This window comes from Rhamphochromis sp. 'chilingali' (genome assembly GCF_963969265.1).
Source record: "Rhamphochromis sp. 'chilingali' genome assembly, chromosome: 4".
NCBI lineage: Eukaryota > Metazoa > Chordata > Actinopteri > Cichliformes > Cichlidae > Rhamphochromis > Rhamphochromis sp. 'chilingali'.
Window position 1 is genome coordinate 23,710,543 of NC_137948.1, and position 20,500 is coordinate 23,731,042.

At 38.8% G+C, this 20,500-nt stretch overlaps 3 protein-coding genes across 3 annotated transcripts; 1 reads left to right on the top strand and 2 right to left on the bottom strand.

Moving 5' to 3' along the window:
* Positions 1-47: 47 nt before the first annotated feature.
* Positions 48-5,274, bottom strand: primpol (primase and polymerase (DNA-directed)). The gene is made up of 14 exons (XM_080879714.1): positions 5,164-5,274; positions 3,751-4,035; positions 3,575-3,669; positions 3,334-3,472; positions 2,388-2,535; positions 2,223-2,304; positions 2,020-2,129; positions 1,748-1,910; positions 1,562-1,659; positions 1,306-1,392; positions 992-1,100; positions 832-908; positions 686-732; positions 48-610 (listed from the first exon to the last, which is right to left on the bottom strand). Exons 2-14 carry the CDS (start codon positions 3,922-3,924, stop codon positions 374-376), a joined length of 1,566 nt encoding a protein of 521 aa, XP_080735840.1. The 5' UTR covers positions 3,925-4,035; positions 5,164-5,274; the 3' UTR covers positions 48-373.
* A 3,923-nt stretch (positions 5,275-9,197) lies between these two features.
* On the top strand, positions 9,198-11,410 carry LOC308395815 (ecto-ADP-ribosyltransferase 4-like). The gene is made up of 4 exons (XM_080880807.1): positions 9,198-9,257; positions 9,359-9,449; positions 9,540-10,258; positions 10,558-11,410. The coding sequence occupies exons 2-4, from the start codon at positions 9,390-9,392 to the stop codon at positions 10,634-10,636; spliced, it is 858 nt and encodes a 285-aa protein (XP_080736933.1). The 5' UTR covers positions 9,198-9,257; positions 9,359-9,389; the 3' UTR covers positions 10,637-11,410.
* Positions 11,411-14,662: 3,252 nt separating this feature from the next.
* LOC308396053 (neuromedin-K receptor-like) lies at positions 14,663-19,620 on the bottom strand (the record flags this gene model as incomplete). The annotated part of the gene is made up of 5 exons (XM_080881115.1): positions 14,663-14,861; positions 14,937-15,133; positions 18,285-18,435; positions 18,615-18,803; positions 19,271-19,620. 5 exons carry the CDS (start codon positions 19,618-19,620, stop codon positions 14,663-14,665), a joined length of 1,086 nt encoding a protein of 361 aa, XP_080737241.1.
* Between the last annotated feature and the right edge of the window lie 880 nt (positions 19,621-20,500).

A 20,500-nucleotide genomic window follows, 5' to 3' on the forward strand; every position in this document is an offset into this window, starting at 1 on the left:
TATAACATTAGCAGGAGCAGTGAAGGCAGCCTGGAGATGGTGGAGAAGATGACCTCAAACAGAAACTTGGTCAAAGATTTAATCTAGTGTGGTCTGCGGTGTTGATCTGATCACATACCCAAACCATCTCAGCTGGCTCCTTTGAATGCAGCAGAGCAGCAGCTGTGCTATGTTACAGTTCATGTTCAGTTTAAACTTGAGCAGGCAGTCAAGGATCTCCACTTGAGCAGAAGCACAAACACCTGCAGCTATGTACAAACCAGGGGTGTCTCCACGGCACATGTAATAAAGTATTTATTACATGTTTTCGCAACGTTTAAAGTGCTGCCAGCGTCTTTAATGCAATACTGCAAAAGAACACAAATCTCATGCTCTACTGGGAATCAAAATCAGCCATACAACTGAGCAGGAGCTGGTCTGAGATCTCTTCACTCTTCTCTTCAAAATCGTCTAGACTCTCCAAATAGTCCTGATCATCCCGTTCATCTCCCCACACATCAGATTTCTCCTCCTCTGTGTGAGTTGTGCTCTGTGGGCCCATGGGTTTATGTTCCTGGCTGCTTTCAATGTTGCCAGCATCGTCCATGAGGTACACCTGGTCCTCCTCATCCTGTAAGAAACAGAAGACGTGATTACCGACTGATGCATGTTAAAGCTAAAACACTGTTAAAATAAATTAACTAACCAGCGTCAAGACGTAGCTGATACAGATCTCTTGTGGCAGTGGGTAACCTGTAACAGGGACATGATGTTACCTCACAGTCAGATCATGTTTCCTTGAATTATTTCAACTACAAGTCAGTATGGCAGCTCTTTCGGATCGTGACATACTCGAGGACCTGAAGTTCCTGCATTCAGGATCGTGGCACTTCTGGTACCACACATCCTCTTTCAGATCCACAACGATCCTGCAGAGGGTGACAGAGCCAAATCAGAAAGCGTAAGAACACTCGACCATCTTCAGAAGATGAAGGAAACAAACTGCACTCACATGATGTTGTTGCTTTTGTGAAACCGCCCCACGTTTTCACACCAGCGGTATTTGGCGATGTCATAAACGAGAAGTTGCTCTGCGGCAAAGTAGTTCCATCGTCTTAAGCCTGTCAAAATTTATGAGATCATAAACGTCAGGTAGGACGATCGATGTGAACTGCCACACTTTTCTTTTCAGGAAGAAAAAAACACGGTAATATCTAAATGTTTCACTCGGCTGGATGTCACGTCAGAAAACCACAATTTTAGGGCAGATGAACTCTACAGACTGAAATGTTTCACGAGCAAATGTTTTCACTGCATAATACTTACTTCCTTGTATCCCATCCTTTCTAACCACCGTTAATACAAAGTTGTCCACTTCTTGGTGAGGGGATGACAGGAAGCCAGAAAGTGCACCTGTTGGTAATATATGGGAAAAAGTTTCACGAATCAAATCATTTCACACTGAGGTTTTTGAGGTGAAACCAACAATAACATTTATGCCATTAACTGACTACATGCAGGAATACTTCACATATGTATATGCAGAAGATTAAGAAAAACTCTGGTCTCGGTTCAGCATTACCTGAGTCTGAATCCGACCCTTGTTGGGACTTAGATGGGGAGACTTTGGGCTCACTTGATTCTGGGACATCCCATGTAAGAATCCTCTGACCTGTGAAGCTGATACACGGGAGGAGAGATTATGTGTGGCCCTTTTTAAAAAAAGATCACAGCACACAGGAATCTGAGCTGTTTGTGCCCAATGTACCTCACGTTACACACTAAGGAGGCCAAGAAAATGCTTTCCTCCAAAGAAGTTCCCTTCTCAGGTTTGGCAATACACTGGTTATCTTCTGCCACAGTGAACGCAGCATTCTTCCCCGCTTTAGACGACTTGTACAGGCGGAAATTTCTGTTCTTTGTATAGACACCTATGTGTTGAAATAAAAAGCCACGGCACGTGAAGGGAAATTGTGTAAATGCATATCTTTACACATAAAAAAAGGACATAATAATTTTTAAAAATCTGATTTCCCTCACCAAGATCCACAAAGAGAGAGTCTCGACCATCTTTGCTTTTCACCTGGAGGAAGCTGAGGTCTCTCCCTTCCTCTTTACGCCTCTTCATCTCTGGACTTGCTGCTTGAGTTCTACTCAGGGCGAATAAGTGCAAAATTTTAACCTTAAACACTGAGCACATAGAAATAAAAACATGCAGTTTTTACAGGTCTGGGAGAACAAACCGTGTTTCCACTCCATTATCAAGGTGGCTTCCATTTTTGGGTTTGTTCAGGACAGGCTGAAGAATTGCATGAATGAACCTCCCTACAAAATCCCAATCAGATGGAATATATGACTATTAAGCAGGTATTAACAGGCTGATGTTTTCCATGTAGGGCTGAACATACCAACATGAATGTTGTCTTTGAAAGCTGCTTGTTGAAGACAGAAGATGAGATGTCTGCTGAATTTCTCCTCAGTGCTGGAGTCCAGATTGAGGACATTTTTCGCAGAGCATTCAATCCCATAAACTTCCAATAACTTGTCACAGACGTACTGTCACCACACAAAGCAGAGAGGGGTAAACATATCAAATGTTTAGACAAGAACTTTTACTATTTCATGGAAAACATGAGCTCAGTTTGAATTAGATGGATGCTGAATGATGCTAAATCACATACTGCATCTATTAAAGCAGCATGGCTTCATAGTAGAAGAGTCTAGGTGCAGTCCAGACCTTTTTCAATGGGACAAAATTTATCTCCCAGAAGTCCAGCAGCTAGTCTTTTCAGTTCCCAGGCATTTGCAGACTGTTGTTTAAAAAAAGACGGGATGCCTTGCCCCACTTTTTTAAGACATGTTGCCATCAAATACAAAATGAGCTATTATTTTTCTTAAAATTATACATTTTCTTAGTTTAGGCACTTCATAGTTTTTCTGTGCTTAACTGTGAATAAAATGTGGGTCAAAGAGATTTGCAAATCTTTGCATTCTGTTTTTATTCACATTATACGCAGGGCCCCACCTTTTGTGGACTTTGTGCTGTATAAATGTTTCTCACTAGTCAGACGTCAGGGTCCAGAAGCAAGTTATAACCATTTCTTTTCACAGGTTCATTTTCATTATTACATTTCATTATTAGCGGTAAAATAAACTACTACTTCAAGAATTTCAAATCAGGTTTATTTGTATATATTTCCAGTTGACAACAACAGCAGTCATTTCAAGGCTCACTATGAAAATACTACAGTCTATCTAAATCCATTCATAATTTATGTCTAAAAGTGTGTGAATCAAGCTGCTTTATTAAACTCCTTTGAACAGGAAGTAGTAAAACAGAAAAATGGACCCCACCTGGATAAGCAAAGACACCATAGTTTTCCCATCAGATCCTTTGTTTGAAGGTTTGTGGAACTCCAAGTCCAAGTAGAGCTTACAGACAGCTCCCTCTGGTATCACCTCATAACAGTGCATCAAAGACTGTGTGTAAGTCCTGGAAAAATAACCAGAATCAACAGCTGAACATCAATTTTGTTACTGAACACAAAAGGAGCTGCATCTGAAGCGAGTAGTAACTGATATATATTAATATTACCTGTAGTAAAACCACAGCTCACTGTAACTGGTAACCAGGTAAATCCTTTGACCCATGGACTCCTTTTCTTTTTCAAGTGCAAAAACATGCACAGCCTTGAGAATGAAAGGCACAAAATTCAGCAACTTTCCCTCCACATACAGTATGGAAACATTAAAGTAGAAGGTCTTGTGTACCTCTTTGCAGCTCTGAGCAAAGCTGATAGCCATGGATTGACGAGGGAAGAGTTTCCAAACAGACGAAGGCTGGCAGGGCCACAGTCGAGGCTTGTAAGGTGTCGTCAGAGGATTTTTCTGGAACGACTGAGCGAGCTCCTCAACTTTCTTCAGTCGATCCCCCCACTTACTCATCTTCAAGTCCGTATTAACCTCCAATTAGCAAATTCTCTGTTATTCTCACTCAAGGACAGTTTCACTCAATGATCTTTAGTTATCCTGTCATTCTTCAACCTGAAATAAAAACTACATATGGCATATTGATTAGATACAGTTTAAGAATACTGTAACCTATAACCTGTGAACTTATAAACTGGCAACTCCATGCTGGGTATATAAAAGCTGACAAGCTACAAGGCGTCGCCACAGCAGGTAGTGTGATTTGCTTAAGTTTTATGTCCTTTATGCCCGTCCTCATGCAGCCCCAATGGGATTTCTGTGTCTCCCACAGGAATAGGACAAGTGACAAAGTGATTGCATTAACCACATCTCAAACCTGCCAAGTACAGCAGCCAAGTAAGTAACAGTAACAGTAAGTAAAGATGAGACACAGCCCACATATTCAGTTACTGTACTGAAGTACAAATTTGAAAACATGAGTATCAGTTTTGACTCGTTCTCTCTGCTCAGTATTTTCCAGATCGATTACAATTTAAAACATCCTCAAAAAAACATCTGTCGAAGACATAAGACAAAGTCAGATTAGACACCTTCTGCCACTGTGTGCCTTCTATTTTTTATATTTTTTAACTGTTATCAGGCTCTGACCTTTTTTGCGCTGCTTTTATCTGATTATCAATTCAATAAAGACCTGGAACACTCAGATTGCATCCACATGGACAGCTCCCAAGTGAAAGGGTGTGTGTCCGCGGAAAAAACATAAAATAGCTTTTTTATATTTATTATAATATTCATGACATCCAAATGGGATGTGTTTCAGATCTAACTGTGACCAGCTTGTGTACTTTTCTTCAAATCTGGCAGCTGAGCCTTTGCAGTATGTAAAAATGGGCAAATATATTATATAGTAATAACAATTATATCCTGCTGCACATCTGCATGATATGTGAGTCATTTTACTCTAAAAAGTCAAAAATCTGTTTCTGAAATGTCAAGTTTTTTGTTCTTTTTTACATGTAATGTTGTCTTTTCCAAGTATGAGTACTTGTAAAGTACTCGTAAATACTTCTTCAGCCACTGTAATCTATCTACTGTACTACCTATTTGTCCACAGGCACAGACTGTTCACTTAGACAGTCTAAGTGAACAACAGTGAAACAGAGCTAATGTAACTGTAAGTTAGCTCGCATTAACTTTGAAGTGAGATCATGCTAAAGGTCACTAAGGTTTAAGGAGTTAATTAAATTGTTTTACCGTTGTGTTTATGTCCACCTAGTCTCTCGTCACTCGGTCAAGATGAGTGGTTACTACAGATGTAAACAGACGTGCGGAACATCACGTCTTGTTTTTCGTTTTTGGCGCGTCGGGAACCGGAATTGAGACTGTTTCCGGTTACAAGACCGTAGACAGCTGTTGGCAGCCAGAAAACAGCAGTTTTTCTGACCTTCACAGTTCGTTTTTTAAAGTCTGAAGTGTTTATACATACAAAAGCCCTTAATATTAAGTACTGTCGGTACCGTAAACACCAACAGCACAGGATTTACACTTCCTGGATTAAAACTGCGTTTTAAAAAAATAAAAGTCTTGATTTGAACTATATTACAGCATTTCATACGTAATATAAAGGTATTTATTATTTTTGTCTTACATAATTTCCTCCCATCTGCCAAAATCATCTTTTAACTGTGATTAAAATGTAATATATATATATATATATATATATATATATATATATATATATAGATATAGATATAGATATATAGATATATAGATATATAGATATATATATATATAGATAGATATAGATATAGATATAGATAGATATAGATATATATATAGATATATATAGATATATATATTTGTGTGTATATATATACACACATATATTTGTCCTACTGTCCTACTTAACATTTTTAAAGGGACCAAAAGCAATTGGACAATGACTCAAAGGCTGTTTCATGGGCAGGTGTGGGCAGTTCCTTCATTGCCTTTATCAATTAAACAGATAAACGACATGGAGTCAATTTGAGGTGTGGTGCTTGTATTTGGATGATTTTGCTGTGAACGGACAACATGTTGTCAAAAGAGTTCTCAATGCAGGTGAAACAAGTCATCCTTAAGCTGTGAAAACAGAAAAAATCAAAGTTTATTATAATTTCTATGGTGACGAGAAACCCCTTCACAACAGCCAACCAAGTAAACAACACTCTCCAGGAGGTAGCCATATCGATATCCAAGTCTACCATAAAACGAAGACTGCATGAAAGTAAATAAAGGGTTCACCGCAAGGTGCAAGCCACTCATAAGCCTCAAAAATAGAAAGACAGTTTGGACTTTGCTAAAAAATAATAGTAATAATAAAAGAAAAAAAATCAACATCTATTAGAAGGATGGCAAGAAAAAAGTGTGGGGAAGGTGTGGAACAACTCATGATCCAAAGCATACCACATCATCTATAAAACACAGCAGAGGCAGTGTGATAGCTTGGGCGTGCATGGCTGCCAGCCGCACTGGGACACTAGTGTTTATTGACGATGTGACACAGGACAGAAGCAGGAGGAGGAGGTGTTCAGAGACAAGCTGTCTGGTCAAATCCAGCTAAATGCAGTTAAATTGGTTGGTCGGTGTTTCATAATACAGATGGACAATGACCCAAAACATATAGCCAAAGCAACCCAGGAGTTTATTCAAGAAAAGAAGTGGAATATTTTTGAAGATCCAAATCAGTCAGCTGATCTTAACACAGTCGAGCATTGGTGATGTCCATAATTTCAAGACTTCCGCTATCATTTCCAACAATGGGTTTTCAACTAAGTATTAGAAATAAACATTTTAATTACAGTTTTTAATTTGTCCAATTACTTTAAAATTCTTTAGTTCCTCACATTTTTATGCAATCTTTTTATTCACCCCACTGAATTGAAGCTGAAAGTCTGCACTTCAACTTGATCTAAGTTTTTTAATTTAAAATTCATTGTGGTAATGTACAAAATCAAACTTTAAAAAAAGTTGTCTCTCTCCTAACTGCGTGTATTGCAGTGTTTTGCTGGAAACCATCGGTCCTGCCATTCATGTGGGTGTTACTTTGGCATGTACCCCCTACTCCTGCGGATCATGTACTTTGATGGGAACAGCTATGGTCTCTATACCACAATGGACCGTCCTCTCCCTTTTCTTCTTCATCCTCTACACCACAGATTTGAGCCAATGCACAAAGACCTGCCATCTTCAGAGGTTTACTGATGACTCTGCGGTGGTTGGATGCATCAGTGAGGGTGATGAGATGCAGTAATAGAGTGTGGTTGACTCTTTTGTCACATGGTGCAAGCAGAATCATCTGCAGCTCAATTTGACAAAGACCAAAGAACTGATTGTGGACTTTAGGAAGACCAGGATACCTGTGACCCCTGTTTCAGTCCAGGGAGTCGATGTGGACATTTGTAGGACTGTAAAAACCTTGGAGTATGCATAGATAATAAACTGGACTGGGTTAAAACACATCTGCACTTTACAGGAAGGGCCAGAGTCATCTCTATTTTCTTAGGCGGCTTAGGTCTTTTAACATCTGTCAGACAATGCTCAGGACTTTCTATAAGTCTGCTGTGGCCAGTGCCATCCTCTATGCTGTTGCATGCTGGGGCAGCAGCTTGAGGGATGCAGATTCCAACAGACTCAATAAACTGATCAGCAAGGCCAGTAATGTTGTGGAGATGGAGCTGGAATCTCTTAGGGTAGTGTCTAAGAGCAGGATGTTGTCCAAGATAATGAAAATGCTGGACAAAACCTTCCACCCACTCCATGACATGCTTGCTAGTCACAGCAGCACGTTCAGTGTGACACTGAGATTACAGAAAGGCACAACTGAATGACACAGGAAATCATTCCTATCTATGGCCATCTCTCTGTACAACTCCTCCATCAAATGCACTGTAAACACTGCAGTAGTTACACCCTTTTGCACATCCTCGACAGTGAAAATAACAAATAACATGTTTTACAGTTTAGAGTAAAATTCCAATCATTTATATTTCACCTCTGTAATATTCTGGATATTGATAATTGGAGCTTTTTGTATATATTAGAGCTATTTCTTATATTTTGTAAACTTTGTAATATATTGTATTATTTAATTTAGTTCAGTCTGTTACTGTTGTTGTCTTGGAGCAACTGTAACCACATAATTTCCTTAGGGATTAATAAAGTAATCTGACACTAATTTCAGCAGAGTAATGCATCTTGCTACAAACTAAAAATGGTCCAGGAATGGTTTGAGGTTCACAATAATGAGTTTGAGGTGTTGACTCAAACTCATTTTTTTAGTCAACACCACAGTTGAGCATCTGTGGGATGTGCTGGAAAACAAGTCCTTCCATGGACATTCATGTCGAAATATATGCGAAATATATGAAACTATCTAATCTCTACGCCTGGTACTGCTTGAATCCACAGCACTCCCTCCTTCCTCTTACTCAAACTGAACAGTTTTGCAATACAAAATCCTGTCAGAGTGCTCTGCAAACCCAAGTTTTAGCATGCATGTTTTACTACAAAGCAAGGGAGGGCGTGAGTGGAAAGTAGGAAACAGAACATGATCTTGCTCAGCAGGAATTTACTCTTAACAAGCACCAGAGAACAGTGGAGAAAACAATTCTACATACAGTGGAAAGTCATCAGGTATGTGTGCACTAAAAAGTGTTTAGTTTAGTGCTTAATTTACCAGCTATATCATATGAAGAGTATCAAGTGATTACTTCACTAGTACTTTATAAGTTTATGTTAAGAAAAGTATTGTTACATTTCTTCCATGCTGATTGCTGACATGTCACAGTGAAATGTTTATAAGTGGGTAGATCATGATACAAAGCAAAAGCATGTAGTGAGGTTAATGTGTTAAGTTACTGCTCAGTGTGGACAACAGTACTGTGAGCTCAGAACATCACACTGTAACTTTAAGATGTCCAACTAGGGCTGCTGGAGTCTCCCGTTTACTTTGGATAAAGGCTGCACAGAAGAATTACTGAGGTATCTGGCCCAATCAGCTGTACTGAAATTATGTTAGAACACAAATAAATTATTGCTGGTTTAAAGGGGCAAAACTATGCAACCATTACTTGGTCTGTAAAGCAGTTTACAACAAACCTGAACAAGCTTAGAGGAACTGGGTAGCTTACTCAGGATAAATAACTGGACAACTGGTCCCCCAGTGCCTTTTTACTTCCTTCCACAGGAAAGACTAAGAAGTTCTATTGTATGACATCTTGATTCTTTACTCCACACCCTGTAGTACAGTACAGTACAATACAGCCTTTTTGTGAGTTGCTAACACAAGTTTACTCTTCTTGCTTCAGGTATGTGCTTTTCAATCTTTCCAACATTTAAAATTTTAAACTTGTTTCTGGATTGTGTAAAGTGTTAAAGAATTTTTTTCTGTCCACATTTGATCCTGCAGTGCTTTCTTTCAGAAGAAGAAGAGAACAAAAATGGGGTGCAGAAGAAAAGTGCTTCTTGCTGCAATAATTTTCATGCTTGTCTGCTATAAAGTAAGAATTGTGTTTAAAAAAAATATTCGAAGGTTAGAAAAATTATACATTTAAAAATGTCTTTTTAAATGTGATACACCTCACTTAAAGGTGGCCGCAAAGGATACAAGATTACTGGATGTCCAAAAGACCACAGATGTTGTAGATGACCAGTACAAAGGATGTCGTGAAGAGGCCATGAAGAAGTTCATCGAGTCAGACGTGTTAAAAAAAGAACTAAGCAACAGTGAAGGATTTCAGAAAGCGTGGAATAAAAGTAACGAGTGTTCAAAGCAGATCCCTGGAGGAAGAAAAGAGCATACTGCTGCACTTTCAGTCTATCTTAAAGGAGACCGGCCTTTCATAAACACACTGAACAAAGCAATAGAGACAATGGGTGGAAATGTTAGCATCTATAAAAACCGATTCCAATTCAAGTCTCTTCATTTCCTGCTGATGGACTCCATGAGGCTGCTGAAGCCAAAGGAGTGCAAGAACTTTTATGTTTTTCGAGATGGTAAAAACAAACCACAGAAAGGCTCCACAGTGAGATTTACAAGTTTCACTTTAGCTTATTCAAACTATGAAGAGCTAAAGAGACTTGAAGATGTCAATGAGAATACTATTTTAAATCTCACTTCTTGCTTCTTTGTCAACCTGAAAGACTATGTGTGCGGTCAAGAACAGGATGAAATACTCTTATCTCCAGCAGAAGTTTTCACTGTGCAACGAGTGAAAACAAAAACTACATCGGATGATGACAAATACCTTGAGATTGTTTTAAACCACTCAGGACTGAACAGCTCACACAACTGTTACATGTTTTCACGGTAAGATTCATATTCTCTCAATTAAAGTGAAATATTTTTCATATTAATTTCACAAATTTTGATCTTGGAACTGCAGTGTGGTGTTAAAGCTATAAATGTTTACCATTTAAAGCACATGAAAACATTTCGTATGTCCAGCTACTTAAAAAATGCATATGTATCTCAAATAAATTATAAATTTCAACATTTTCTGAATCTCAGAGGTTTTACCATCTGGAAATGTATCATGTTCGTGTTTTAGCAACTAAAAAAAAGATTTTACAGTAATCCCCCTCTCTGCTTTGTTTCCATGTCTTCAGGTCTCCTCCAGCTGCTGTCTCCACCCTGTGGCTTGTATCAGTGCTTGCGGCCTCATCTTTGTTTTCTTTAACTGCTTAGTAAGAACAGTTTCCTGAGTGTTATCATCTACAGTACTGCTTTGTTTATTCATTTTACAATTTGTTGGCACTTTATTTGGCAGATTGTAGTATCTATCAAATAAAGTTTTAAAGTAGGCTGCCAAAATATTATCAAATATTCTTTTCTGCTTGTCATATGTTATGAATTACAGACCCAATTCACATATATTATTTATGCATGTGTTTATTATTTCTTGTACTTGTGTACTTTAAAAGAATGAAAACAAATGAGAGATGGGAATTACTTGCAGCTGTTCCAGGCTAAATTGAGACTGAGTATTGTGGAGCTTTAACTCCTCACAGCAGGAGTGTTTCCAGGATTTTTTTAATGGGCTGTCATGAGAGGACTAAAAACAAGGCAGAGTGGCACATAGAAAATCCAAATAATTGAGAAATTTAGTTTTTAGGTTCAGAAAATTGGTGTAGACCATGCTGGGTTGTCACATGTAAATAACCTGTGAGTCTGACGGATGAACTGAATCTTTGAACCAAAAAATAGAATTTAGAATCTTAGGTATCAGTTTTCTCTCTTTCTTTAATTAATCTGTGAATTCATCCATTTTTACATTTTTGTCAGTGAACATTTTCTAAGTTGAATATTGTTTACAACTTCCTTCAGTGTGTATATATCTGTAAATTACTAGCTCACAAGTTTTAGAATGCTTTTTTTAGTCGTTACAGTCAGCAATGCTCTCCCTCTCAAATTGCTTGTAAAGACACCACGCCTCAAGGATTCCTTCTGTTTCCCTATCAAATAAACAACATGCAAAAATCAAAAGGCTTTATAACAAATTTAATGTGATCACACAAACATTTTACCTACAATTAACGATTTTTTTTGTTTTGTTTTTACAAATATACACATTAAGTCCTACTTCCCCAAATTAAACACCATAATACGTCACTCACCCAGTAGCCGGACAATAATTACTGTCTAAATGTAACACTCATCATTAGACTTCACATTAATGACACACACAAACACACATTCACACTGTAAAGGCTAAATATGTCTTTTTTTTTGTATTCATGTGTGAGTCAGCAGCAAAATATTTAAATATTATAATACATATTATTATTATTAACAAATTACTTACATTAATACCTATATACTGTTAGAACACCTATATACAGAAAAACCACACAGTTCACACGGCACATGCTTCCTGCAACTACATCAGCAAGCACTTGTGAATTAACATGTACAAACATGAAACACAGGTAACATCTGAACACCTCCAAAAACAGTGTCACTAAAACTGATTTAAAGACATTAAAGTCAGTAAAGCAACATTACTTTTGATGCTGAAGTTGATCAGAGCCACTGAGATCTACAATGATGTCAAATGTGTTAATGTAATCAAAACCAACAAGAGAAAATGAATTTTTTTTAGACCTTTTATAAAAAGTTCTCACTTTTTACCTCTGGGTACTCAGTAATGGAAATATTTAAAATTCTTTGTTATGCATTTATGAGAAATTAAATGTAGTCACAGTTGTATGGTGTGATTTAGTGCCTTCCCCCACCCCCCAAAAAAGGAAAGAAAAAAAAAAACACCACATTTGTAATTTCTCACATGATCACATAATTCAATTTATACACATACGCCCACAACATTCATGTAGACAAAGCAACGAAAAATATGAAGTTTTGACATTTTATTAACAAAAATATATTCAGAAACATGTCATAATAAAAAAAATGAAACTATTAAACATTTTAATGACTGGAAGGCAGTAATAGTAAAGCAAAACATTTCATAGTTATATTTATTCTAAAATTAGAATAATCCACAAGAGTCTTCATCAAAAAAATATATGTCTATGATGTATGTGTGTTCAGGATTAATGCACCATCGCTTCCTTTGTCAGCTGTCAGGCACAATAAATGGCCCAAATCAACAGCCAGGGCTTTACAACTACATACCTGTTTTTCTTTTTGTTGGTTTGTTTTTAACCACCAGCATAGAGGCTGTCATTCTTCTCGTTCTGCGCGCAATTTTAATCCTTCATAATAAGTAAGTAAAGATTATTTGTAGAGCACTTTTCACAGGCATTAAATTCACAAATCGATGTACAACAATTAAACAAAATTAATTACAAGAGAAGCATTTTAAAACAGAATCAAAATAAATAAAAACACACATAAAAAAAATTCATCAGAAGGCCTGATTAAATAAAAATGTTTTTCAATTTTGTTGTTTTTTTTTTCTTTTTAAAAAGACCTCACAGAGTCTGCTAAACAAAGCCAGAGTGTTAAACTGTTTCAGAGACCCTTGGTGCCACAGACTGAAAAGCTCTCTTCCCCCCTGGTCTCTTTTCTTGTACGAGGGGCAACTAACAGACTTTGAGTCATAGCTGGACTGGCCATCGGGCATACCGGGCACTTGCCCGGTGGGCCGCTGGTGATTTTTTGTTTTTAATGGGCCGATAGATTTTTTTTTTTTTTTTTTTAATATAGGAAGGGTATATATAATGAAAGGTGTTGGATTGGCCAGTTGGTCATGATCGACTTTGGGCTGGACCAATTACAGCCGAGGAGGCCGGATGGACCCTCCCCCTTGTTTAGCAATCACGTGGCTTTCACGCATTGCATGCCGGGAACTCGTGGCAAAACAATCCAAGTACCGCATCAAATGCAAGCATTTGCAGCACCGCAAAACGTTCATTCTCCGGTTCCAATACCTTCTTGTTTTTTCTTTGCCGCACAAAAAAGGAATGTACAAAACAAAAGGAGAACAATGCCGGTCCGTACAAAGACAGACTCGACGAAAAGACAAAGAAAAGATACGAGGAAAAATCAAAGGAGTGAAAGGGTCAGACCCTTACGAGCACACAGAGTGGACAAAAGACGTCAGCGTGCTGCCCAACTTTCACCACGCTCATATTTATAATTATACGGTTCTTGGAGTGAGTGCATACACTCATGAAGTTTAGTAACTTCAGGTCACTGCAACAAGCCCAGGTACAGTTTGCCGACGGATGGGTACAGGACCTTGAAATGCACCGTGTAGAACGAAAGACCATCGTACGAACAAAGGTAAGTTTACCAGTCTCACAAATCGTCGTCATAAATACACATTCGTTAACCGTTTATTAATATAACCTTTGAGCTCAACGGTAATTAATTAGTAGTGGAAATAATTTTTGGTAGCATTACAGAAATGTAGCAGTGACAATAATACTGTATGTTGTAATCGTACTGGACAATTAGTGATACAAAACAACTGTTTTATCCTGTGAATAAAAGTATATGTTTTTGTCAATGTACCATGGTAATAACAGAAGCGAAGCGCAATATTGTGTCAGGACAATTTACTATTTATGCACAATAAATAAAGGAGCATAGCACGACAATTTCTGTTCAGCGCCAGACTTGCTTGTAACCTATATCACCAATTATGTTATAAAAATGACGCATTAACTACTACAAAACTCTGACCTTTGTGGGAATGCTTGGAGCAGACTAACATGTGAGCTGGAGTGTTCTGGGACGTTATATTCGGCATATCCAGACCATCCGTCGGCTCTTACTTCGGAAACATGGCTTAAAAAATTTCTCTTCAACAACGTAATCCGATAAAAAAAAAAAAACGATCTCTTTACCCATCGGCTTCCCGTGGCTGTCATGCGACCGGCTATTGCAGTTAATAATACAACAGCTTCTTGACATTTTTTGTGTTTCTTTTTATCGCTGTGTAACTGAGTTCAATTGAAAGCCTGCGTGCGCTAGTACCTCTTGCCACAAGTTCCCAGAATCCTTTGCGGTTTTACCCCTGAATGACGTCACATTTTCAATCTTTATCCTGGTGGCCCGGTCTCTAGTCAAAATGCCCGGGCCGATTTTTTGTCCCAGTCCAGCCTTGCTTTGAGTTTGTGAGTGAAAAAAAAAATCCACAGGAAAAAAAAATGAAGCAATCAGTTCAAAATAATGTAAATGAAATAAATAATCCACAAATAAATAATTCACGTTTAGCTGGAGTGCGCTCATTGGATCAAAAATACCCTAACTATCTTTATTATTCAGCTCAGAGTTGGGTTTTGACCTGTTTCCACGAGTGCTCTTGTCTTTGCTCAGGATGCTGGTGCACACGCTGCTCTGGTGACACGGTCGAAGTCTTGTGCTTTGGAGCTCCAGCTCATCGTAGCTCGACACCCGGACAAAAGGACACCAGCGGAAAACCTGCTTGAAACCAGCTCGAAACCTGCAGCCAACGAAACGCTGACATGCAGTTATGCTCTGATTAGTGTTGGTGAGGTGATGACTGACTTGGACTCACCTGCTATTGAGGCAGCAGTAGATGATGGGATTGTACATGGTGGAGCTCATTGCAAGCCACAGCACTGACAGGTAAACCTGCTGGATGTACTTCCACTTGCTCAGACGCTTGTTGAGACCCGTCGCGATGAAGTAGACATGATACGGCAGCCAGCAGAGGGCGAAGGTAACCACTACAATAATCATCATCTTCACCACCTGCAGGACACAAGCCATCAGCAGGAGGGCAAATCAGTAGGCGGGCCCCCGCCCCCAGAAGACATTCTGACATTTCACAGGAAAGCGGAAAAGGAGAGGCACCAGTAATAAAATGAATGATGGCTTAATTCCGTTCAGCTGCTTCTATTTTTGGGTGCTGGTATTTTGCATGCTGGCTCGCTGCCACACTGTCGTGTCTCGCTGGGGCACTTGAAAAGAACAGAGCCTTCATTAGTGTCAGGAGTGACACGTGATTTTCCTGCTGTCAAAGTGCTGCAAACGGGTCTGTTTTACAGCACAGTGATTTTTGACAGACAGCCTTCTTCAGTGTGCAAAATGGCAAATGTAACATAAGTAACTGCGAGAAAATGTGCTGGTATAACATAATAACACAAAATCCTTGTCTGGGGAATTATGAGATAAACTCAGATGTGGCATCTGAGACAATACAACATGGGAAAAAATAATCAGAAGTTTTGCAGCAGGCTGGTAGCATCACAAAAAAACTACAAAAAAATGTTTTAAAAAAATATGTACAAATGACTATATATCATAATCCGAACCATGAGTAGAAACAGGAATAAATTATTCTTTCCAGCTTTAGTTTCTTAAAGGTACAGTAAAGGTGTCTTTAAATCACGGTGGTCTGGCAAATCTAAAGCAAATATTTGATTGCACAGGATTTTATTATATATGGGGATGTACCAGTGCAGTGAAGGATAGATGCATGAAAACTGGAGCTGAGAATATCTGATGTGCTGAAGGAAACCAAGACATCGAATCTTTTTAACAATAGTCTTTGCATAAATGATAGAACACTGACACAAGCCCTTCAACTGGAAAATTACCAGTTATTATTATTATTAATACCAAATGGTTCCAATTGGTATCAGTCAGTGAGGTTTTGATTAGGAGGAATTCCACTAGTGCTGAATGTGTTTTTTTTATGTAAGCTCTGTAGCTTGGGAACGCCTTGGGGAAGAGATTGAGACCATTTAAGTTGTATAACTCTAAAGATGTAAGCGTGCAGCAGAAACTCAAATGGATGTGGGTAATTTGTTTTCTTTGTTTTCGTTCTGGTGTGTGTATGACCTCCTGCCTTGTTTGTGTATGTCTTGTCTTTTACCCCAGAATGGCTCTAATGAGAATGAAAATAAAGACTAAAGAAAGAAGTAAGCTGCTTTATTTGTCTTCCTCACTAGACAGTGAAACAAAAAAAATCTACATCTGAGTTGTCAGACCACAGAATATCTGAATAAAAATCTGATGTTGAGTTTGTAATTACCTATTGGCTGCTCACTGGGCTGAAACTGAGCTAAACAAAAAAGTGGAGGATGTAAAACTGAATCTGAGCTGATAGATACAGAGAAACGCTGTTGGATGATTGATTTGTCACTATACTTTATACCTTTCACACTACATATAGTTTAAACCGTATCCAGCAAATCTTCATATTCAAAAGCTACATTTTTGCTACTTTAGATTAATTCAACTTTGTCACACTGAGCAATTATTCCGTATTCAAACTTCCATACTATCCATACCTGCATCCTAAACATCATTCTTAGCAGGAGAAATATCAAATTATGAGTGCAAACATTTCTCTAAATGCTACTTAAGCATGCAATGTCTGGCACCGTGGTAGCTCAATGCACAGCGTAGGAAATAATGAGTTTATTGACCATTTTTATCTCTCTGTAATTATAATTTCGATTCATTGAGTCCAGGATGGCTGTCATGAGGAGAGGGAAAGGTCAGGGATGACGCACCAGTACCCAGGAGGTTTCAGGTAGGATGGAAGAGAGAGCACCGCAGAACGCATCAGCAAGTTACAGCACAATGCAAAGCTGTGGGGGGTTAAAAAGAAGCAGGCAGCGATTCATGAGCAGAAGTGCATCTGCAACAGCATGCTTTCTTATCTGATGCAGTGCCATGAAATATTCTTAAAAGACTCCTGCAAGCAACAGACTTTTTTTTTTAACTTTATAGAAGTATGTGGTTGTTTTGTTTTCTGTCCCCAGTTTGCAGGAAAAAAGTGCCAAATATGGCTAAAACCATATATGAGATCATTAAAATCAAGCTGGGAAACTGTTGCTGGGTCAAAGACAAACAAAACCACAGATTTATTCCTTTTAATTCCATCCAAAACACCCTTAATCAATGAATACTTCCAGTGTCTGACCCTTAGGGTCCCTCTTTGAATAATCCTACATGGAGCATTTATCAATGAACTGACTTTAATCCCAGGCCCATCTTGATAGACGCTCGTCATGACATCTGCAATGACCTTAATCCCTGCTCAACCCAGCGCTCACAGTAGCTGCTGGAAAGTACACTGTGCCGTCTGGCTGAGGAGTGAATCGATTGCCTCCGGATCCCATCCTCTGCTATCAGGATGTGGCCAGTTTCTTTACTTCTGTGTGATCAGGCTGTTTCGACGTGTTGTGTTTGCAAAGGTCAACATTAGTGCCCGGCAATAAAGAGATAGCTTGTGCCGGTGCATTTGTCCTGTATATGGTTTTCAGATAAAAGCTGAACCTCTGCTGCGTCACATTTTACTGATCAAAGCTGGAGGCAGTCAGCAGACATGCTCGTATTTATTTTTTTATATATTTCGTTTGATTGTTCATTGTGTTAGGATTTCCTTTAAACCTGCAGATGTGTTATCAAACATCTGCACTCTTATAGTTGTTGTGCACTAGCATATCATTGCTTCTCCGGGGATGTTTTAACACAGTATTAACTTAAAGCATTTCAACATTTCATTACTTGTTGTATCAAATTTAAGATGGAAAGACTTTGCATGTTGCATTTCAGTCACAGAGCTGGTAGTTTTCCACTCTGGTTTAGGTAAGTGTTTTTTTAAATATATATATATATATATATATATATATATATATACATATTCTCAAATAGGAGAAATAACTTTGCCATTTTTCTTGGTTAGCTACAGTAAACGTAGAAGACCTAACATTTGTCTTTTCTGTAAAATGTGATATTTTTTCCTTCACGCAAAACTGTGTTTTTATTACAGCCATTTACAAGTTATGTTAAATTCAAGTTTGTTTTTCCCCATAAACATTTTACACTATTAATCAAAAGTAAATCGTTAAGGCAGAGGATGAATGCATTGGATGAGCACAGTGATTACCTTCCTTTTGGCCTGTAGCTGTCCTTGGTAGTTATCAGATGAATCTCCAGGGATCTCACCTCCCCATAGTGTCACCCCCACAATGGTATAGGTGATGCCCATCACCACTAAGGGCAGTATGTAGACCAGAACTGTAACTATGATATGATACCTGTGCAAATAATGAAGCAGATGCCAAGCTTTTAAAGGAAGCTGTCTGACGTTGCTTGACCAAAGCAGCTTTAGTGGGAGTGATAGCAAGCTAAGAGAAACAAGACAGCTGAAATCTGAATTGATAAGGATGGTTAAGTTTTCAGAGAAAAACAGAGGAGGGTGTCAGTGTGATCTCACATGAAGGAGTCTTCGGCCATGCGGGGCCAGGCCACGTAGCAGACGGTCCTTTGGGGCAGAGTTCGGATGGTGGAAAAGTAGCAGAGCGGGAAGGCCAGAACCACAGCCAAGCTCCAGATACAGACAATGACCCCCAGAGTGGCTTTAGCAGGCAGACGAGGCTTCATAGGGTGGATGATCGCCATGTACCTACAACCGAGAGCCCACAACTTAGTGAGTGAGTGAGCTCAGCTATCAGTTGATGCCCACAAGTGTGAGTTTCTCCATGGTAGGTGGGATGCAAACCCTGAAATGGCCGTTACTGTGGCAGAATACTATGATTTACCCAAGACCTCATTAGACCCAAAGACCCATTTTCAGGCATTTAAAGCGTGTAATTCATCAGCTGTAGTTTATTTTTAAAGTCAGATTAAAGATGGGAAAAAATAAAACTGTAACAATTTTAAAATAAGTATTTTCAGACCAAATTCAGACAAAAAAATAAACGAAACAGTAAATAAAATAACACTGAACACCACTGTTCAGCTGCAACTTATATACAGCGGGGGGGAATAATCTAACTAATCTAACCAAACTGAAAAAAAAAAAGTGTTCGTAAAAAGAGGTCACTGAAAGGGCTCTTGCGTCTCTCCAGCTTAATAATAACACGGCCGTACCTGTCGATGGCGATCGCGGTCATGGAGTAGATGCTGGCAAACACGGCGGTGACTGGAAAGAAGTTGTGGAACCTGCAGTACACCTGGCCGAAGTACCACTCTCCGTGAGCCGCGTAGATGAAGTTGATGAGCGTGTTGAAAGCGGCCATGGAAACGTCAGAGAAAGCCAAGTTCAGCAGGAAATAGTTGGTGACAGTCCTCATCCGCTTGTGCGCCAGAATAATCCAAATCACTATCAGGTTCCCGAAGACCGCCACGGCCAGTACTGTGCTGTAAGCCACCGACCACAGCGCGACGCGCCACGGAGGCTGCACGAACTGGTTGGTCAGACCTCTGGTTGTGTTTTCCATTCCTCAGGTGTGCTCGATCCGATCTGTTTCGCTCAGTCTGCTGCTGCCAGAGGTCTCTACAAAGATGCGCCACAGACGCGCGACGTGCTCAAAGGACATGTGACCGGTGAGGCAGAGAGAGTTCTCCACATGCGTCTGCCATCGTTCAACAAATCAAACAAACATATAAACTCTCTGATCGTAGTTTTCACATTTTAGTCTGCACAATTAAACAAGCACACAGATTTTTAATGAGAAATTGATACTTTATTCTGTTCTGTCTGTGTCTGTTATTAGAAACACACATTGTTTTTGGTTGAAGTCATGGACCTCTTTAAGCTAAATCACATAATTCAAAGGCAAATAAACAACTAATTTAATAAATAACTGGGTTGCTATTTGGTATAACTGTTATTGGCTACTTGCACTTCCGCAGTACCATCACATCCACATTACAAGCCTTTGGAATTTATCACATTCCTAATTTCATATGGAAAAAGTGACAGACAACGAATCTGAAAGACAAGGAAATGTTCTACATTCATAAATTACAGACTGCTAATCACACTGGTTTAAATGACGATTGAGATTTTACAGTTTTTGTTTGTTTTTACTTTTCAAATTTTGTTTGTCCCTAGAAATGCATTTGTATTATCTGTGGTTGATGGTATTGTATGTTGCTTATGTACATTTGGTTTAAATGTAATAAATATTTTGGATATCATGTTGACACCCTTTTGGTATCCTGCATCCAGGTTTTGAAAGTTCTTTCTATTGGTGGAGCATCGCTGGTGGACGCTTACCACTGGTGGAACATGAAGATCCAGCATTTCGATGAACTGTGTTGATGAAAGCTTATCTGCTTAAAGATGTTGGAGTATTCTTGGTCAAACGTGACAAT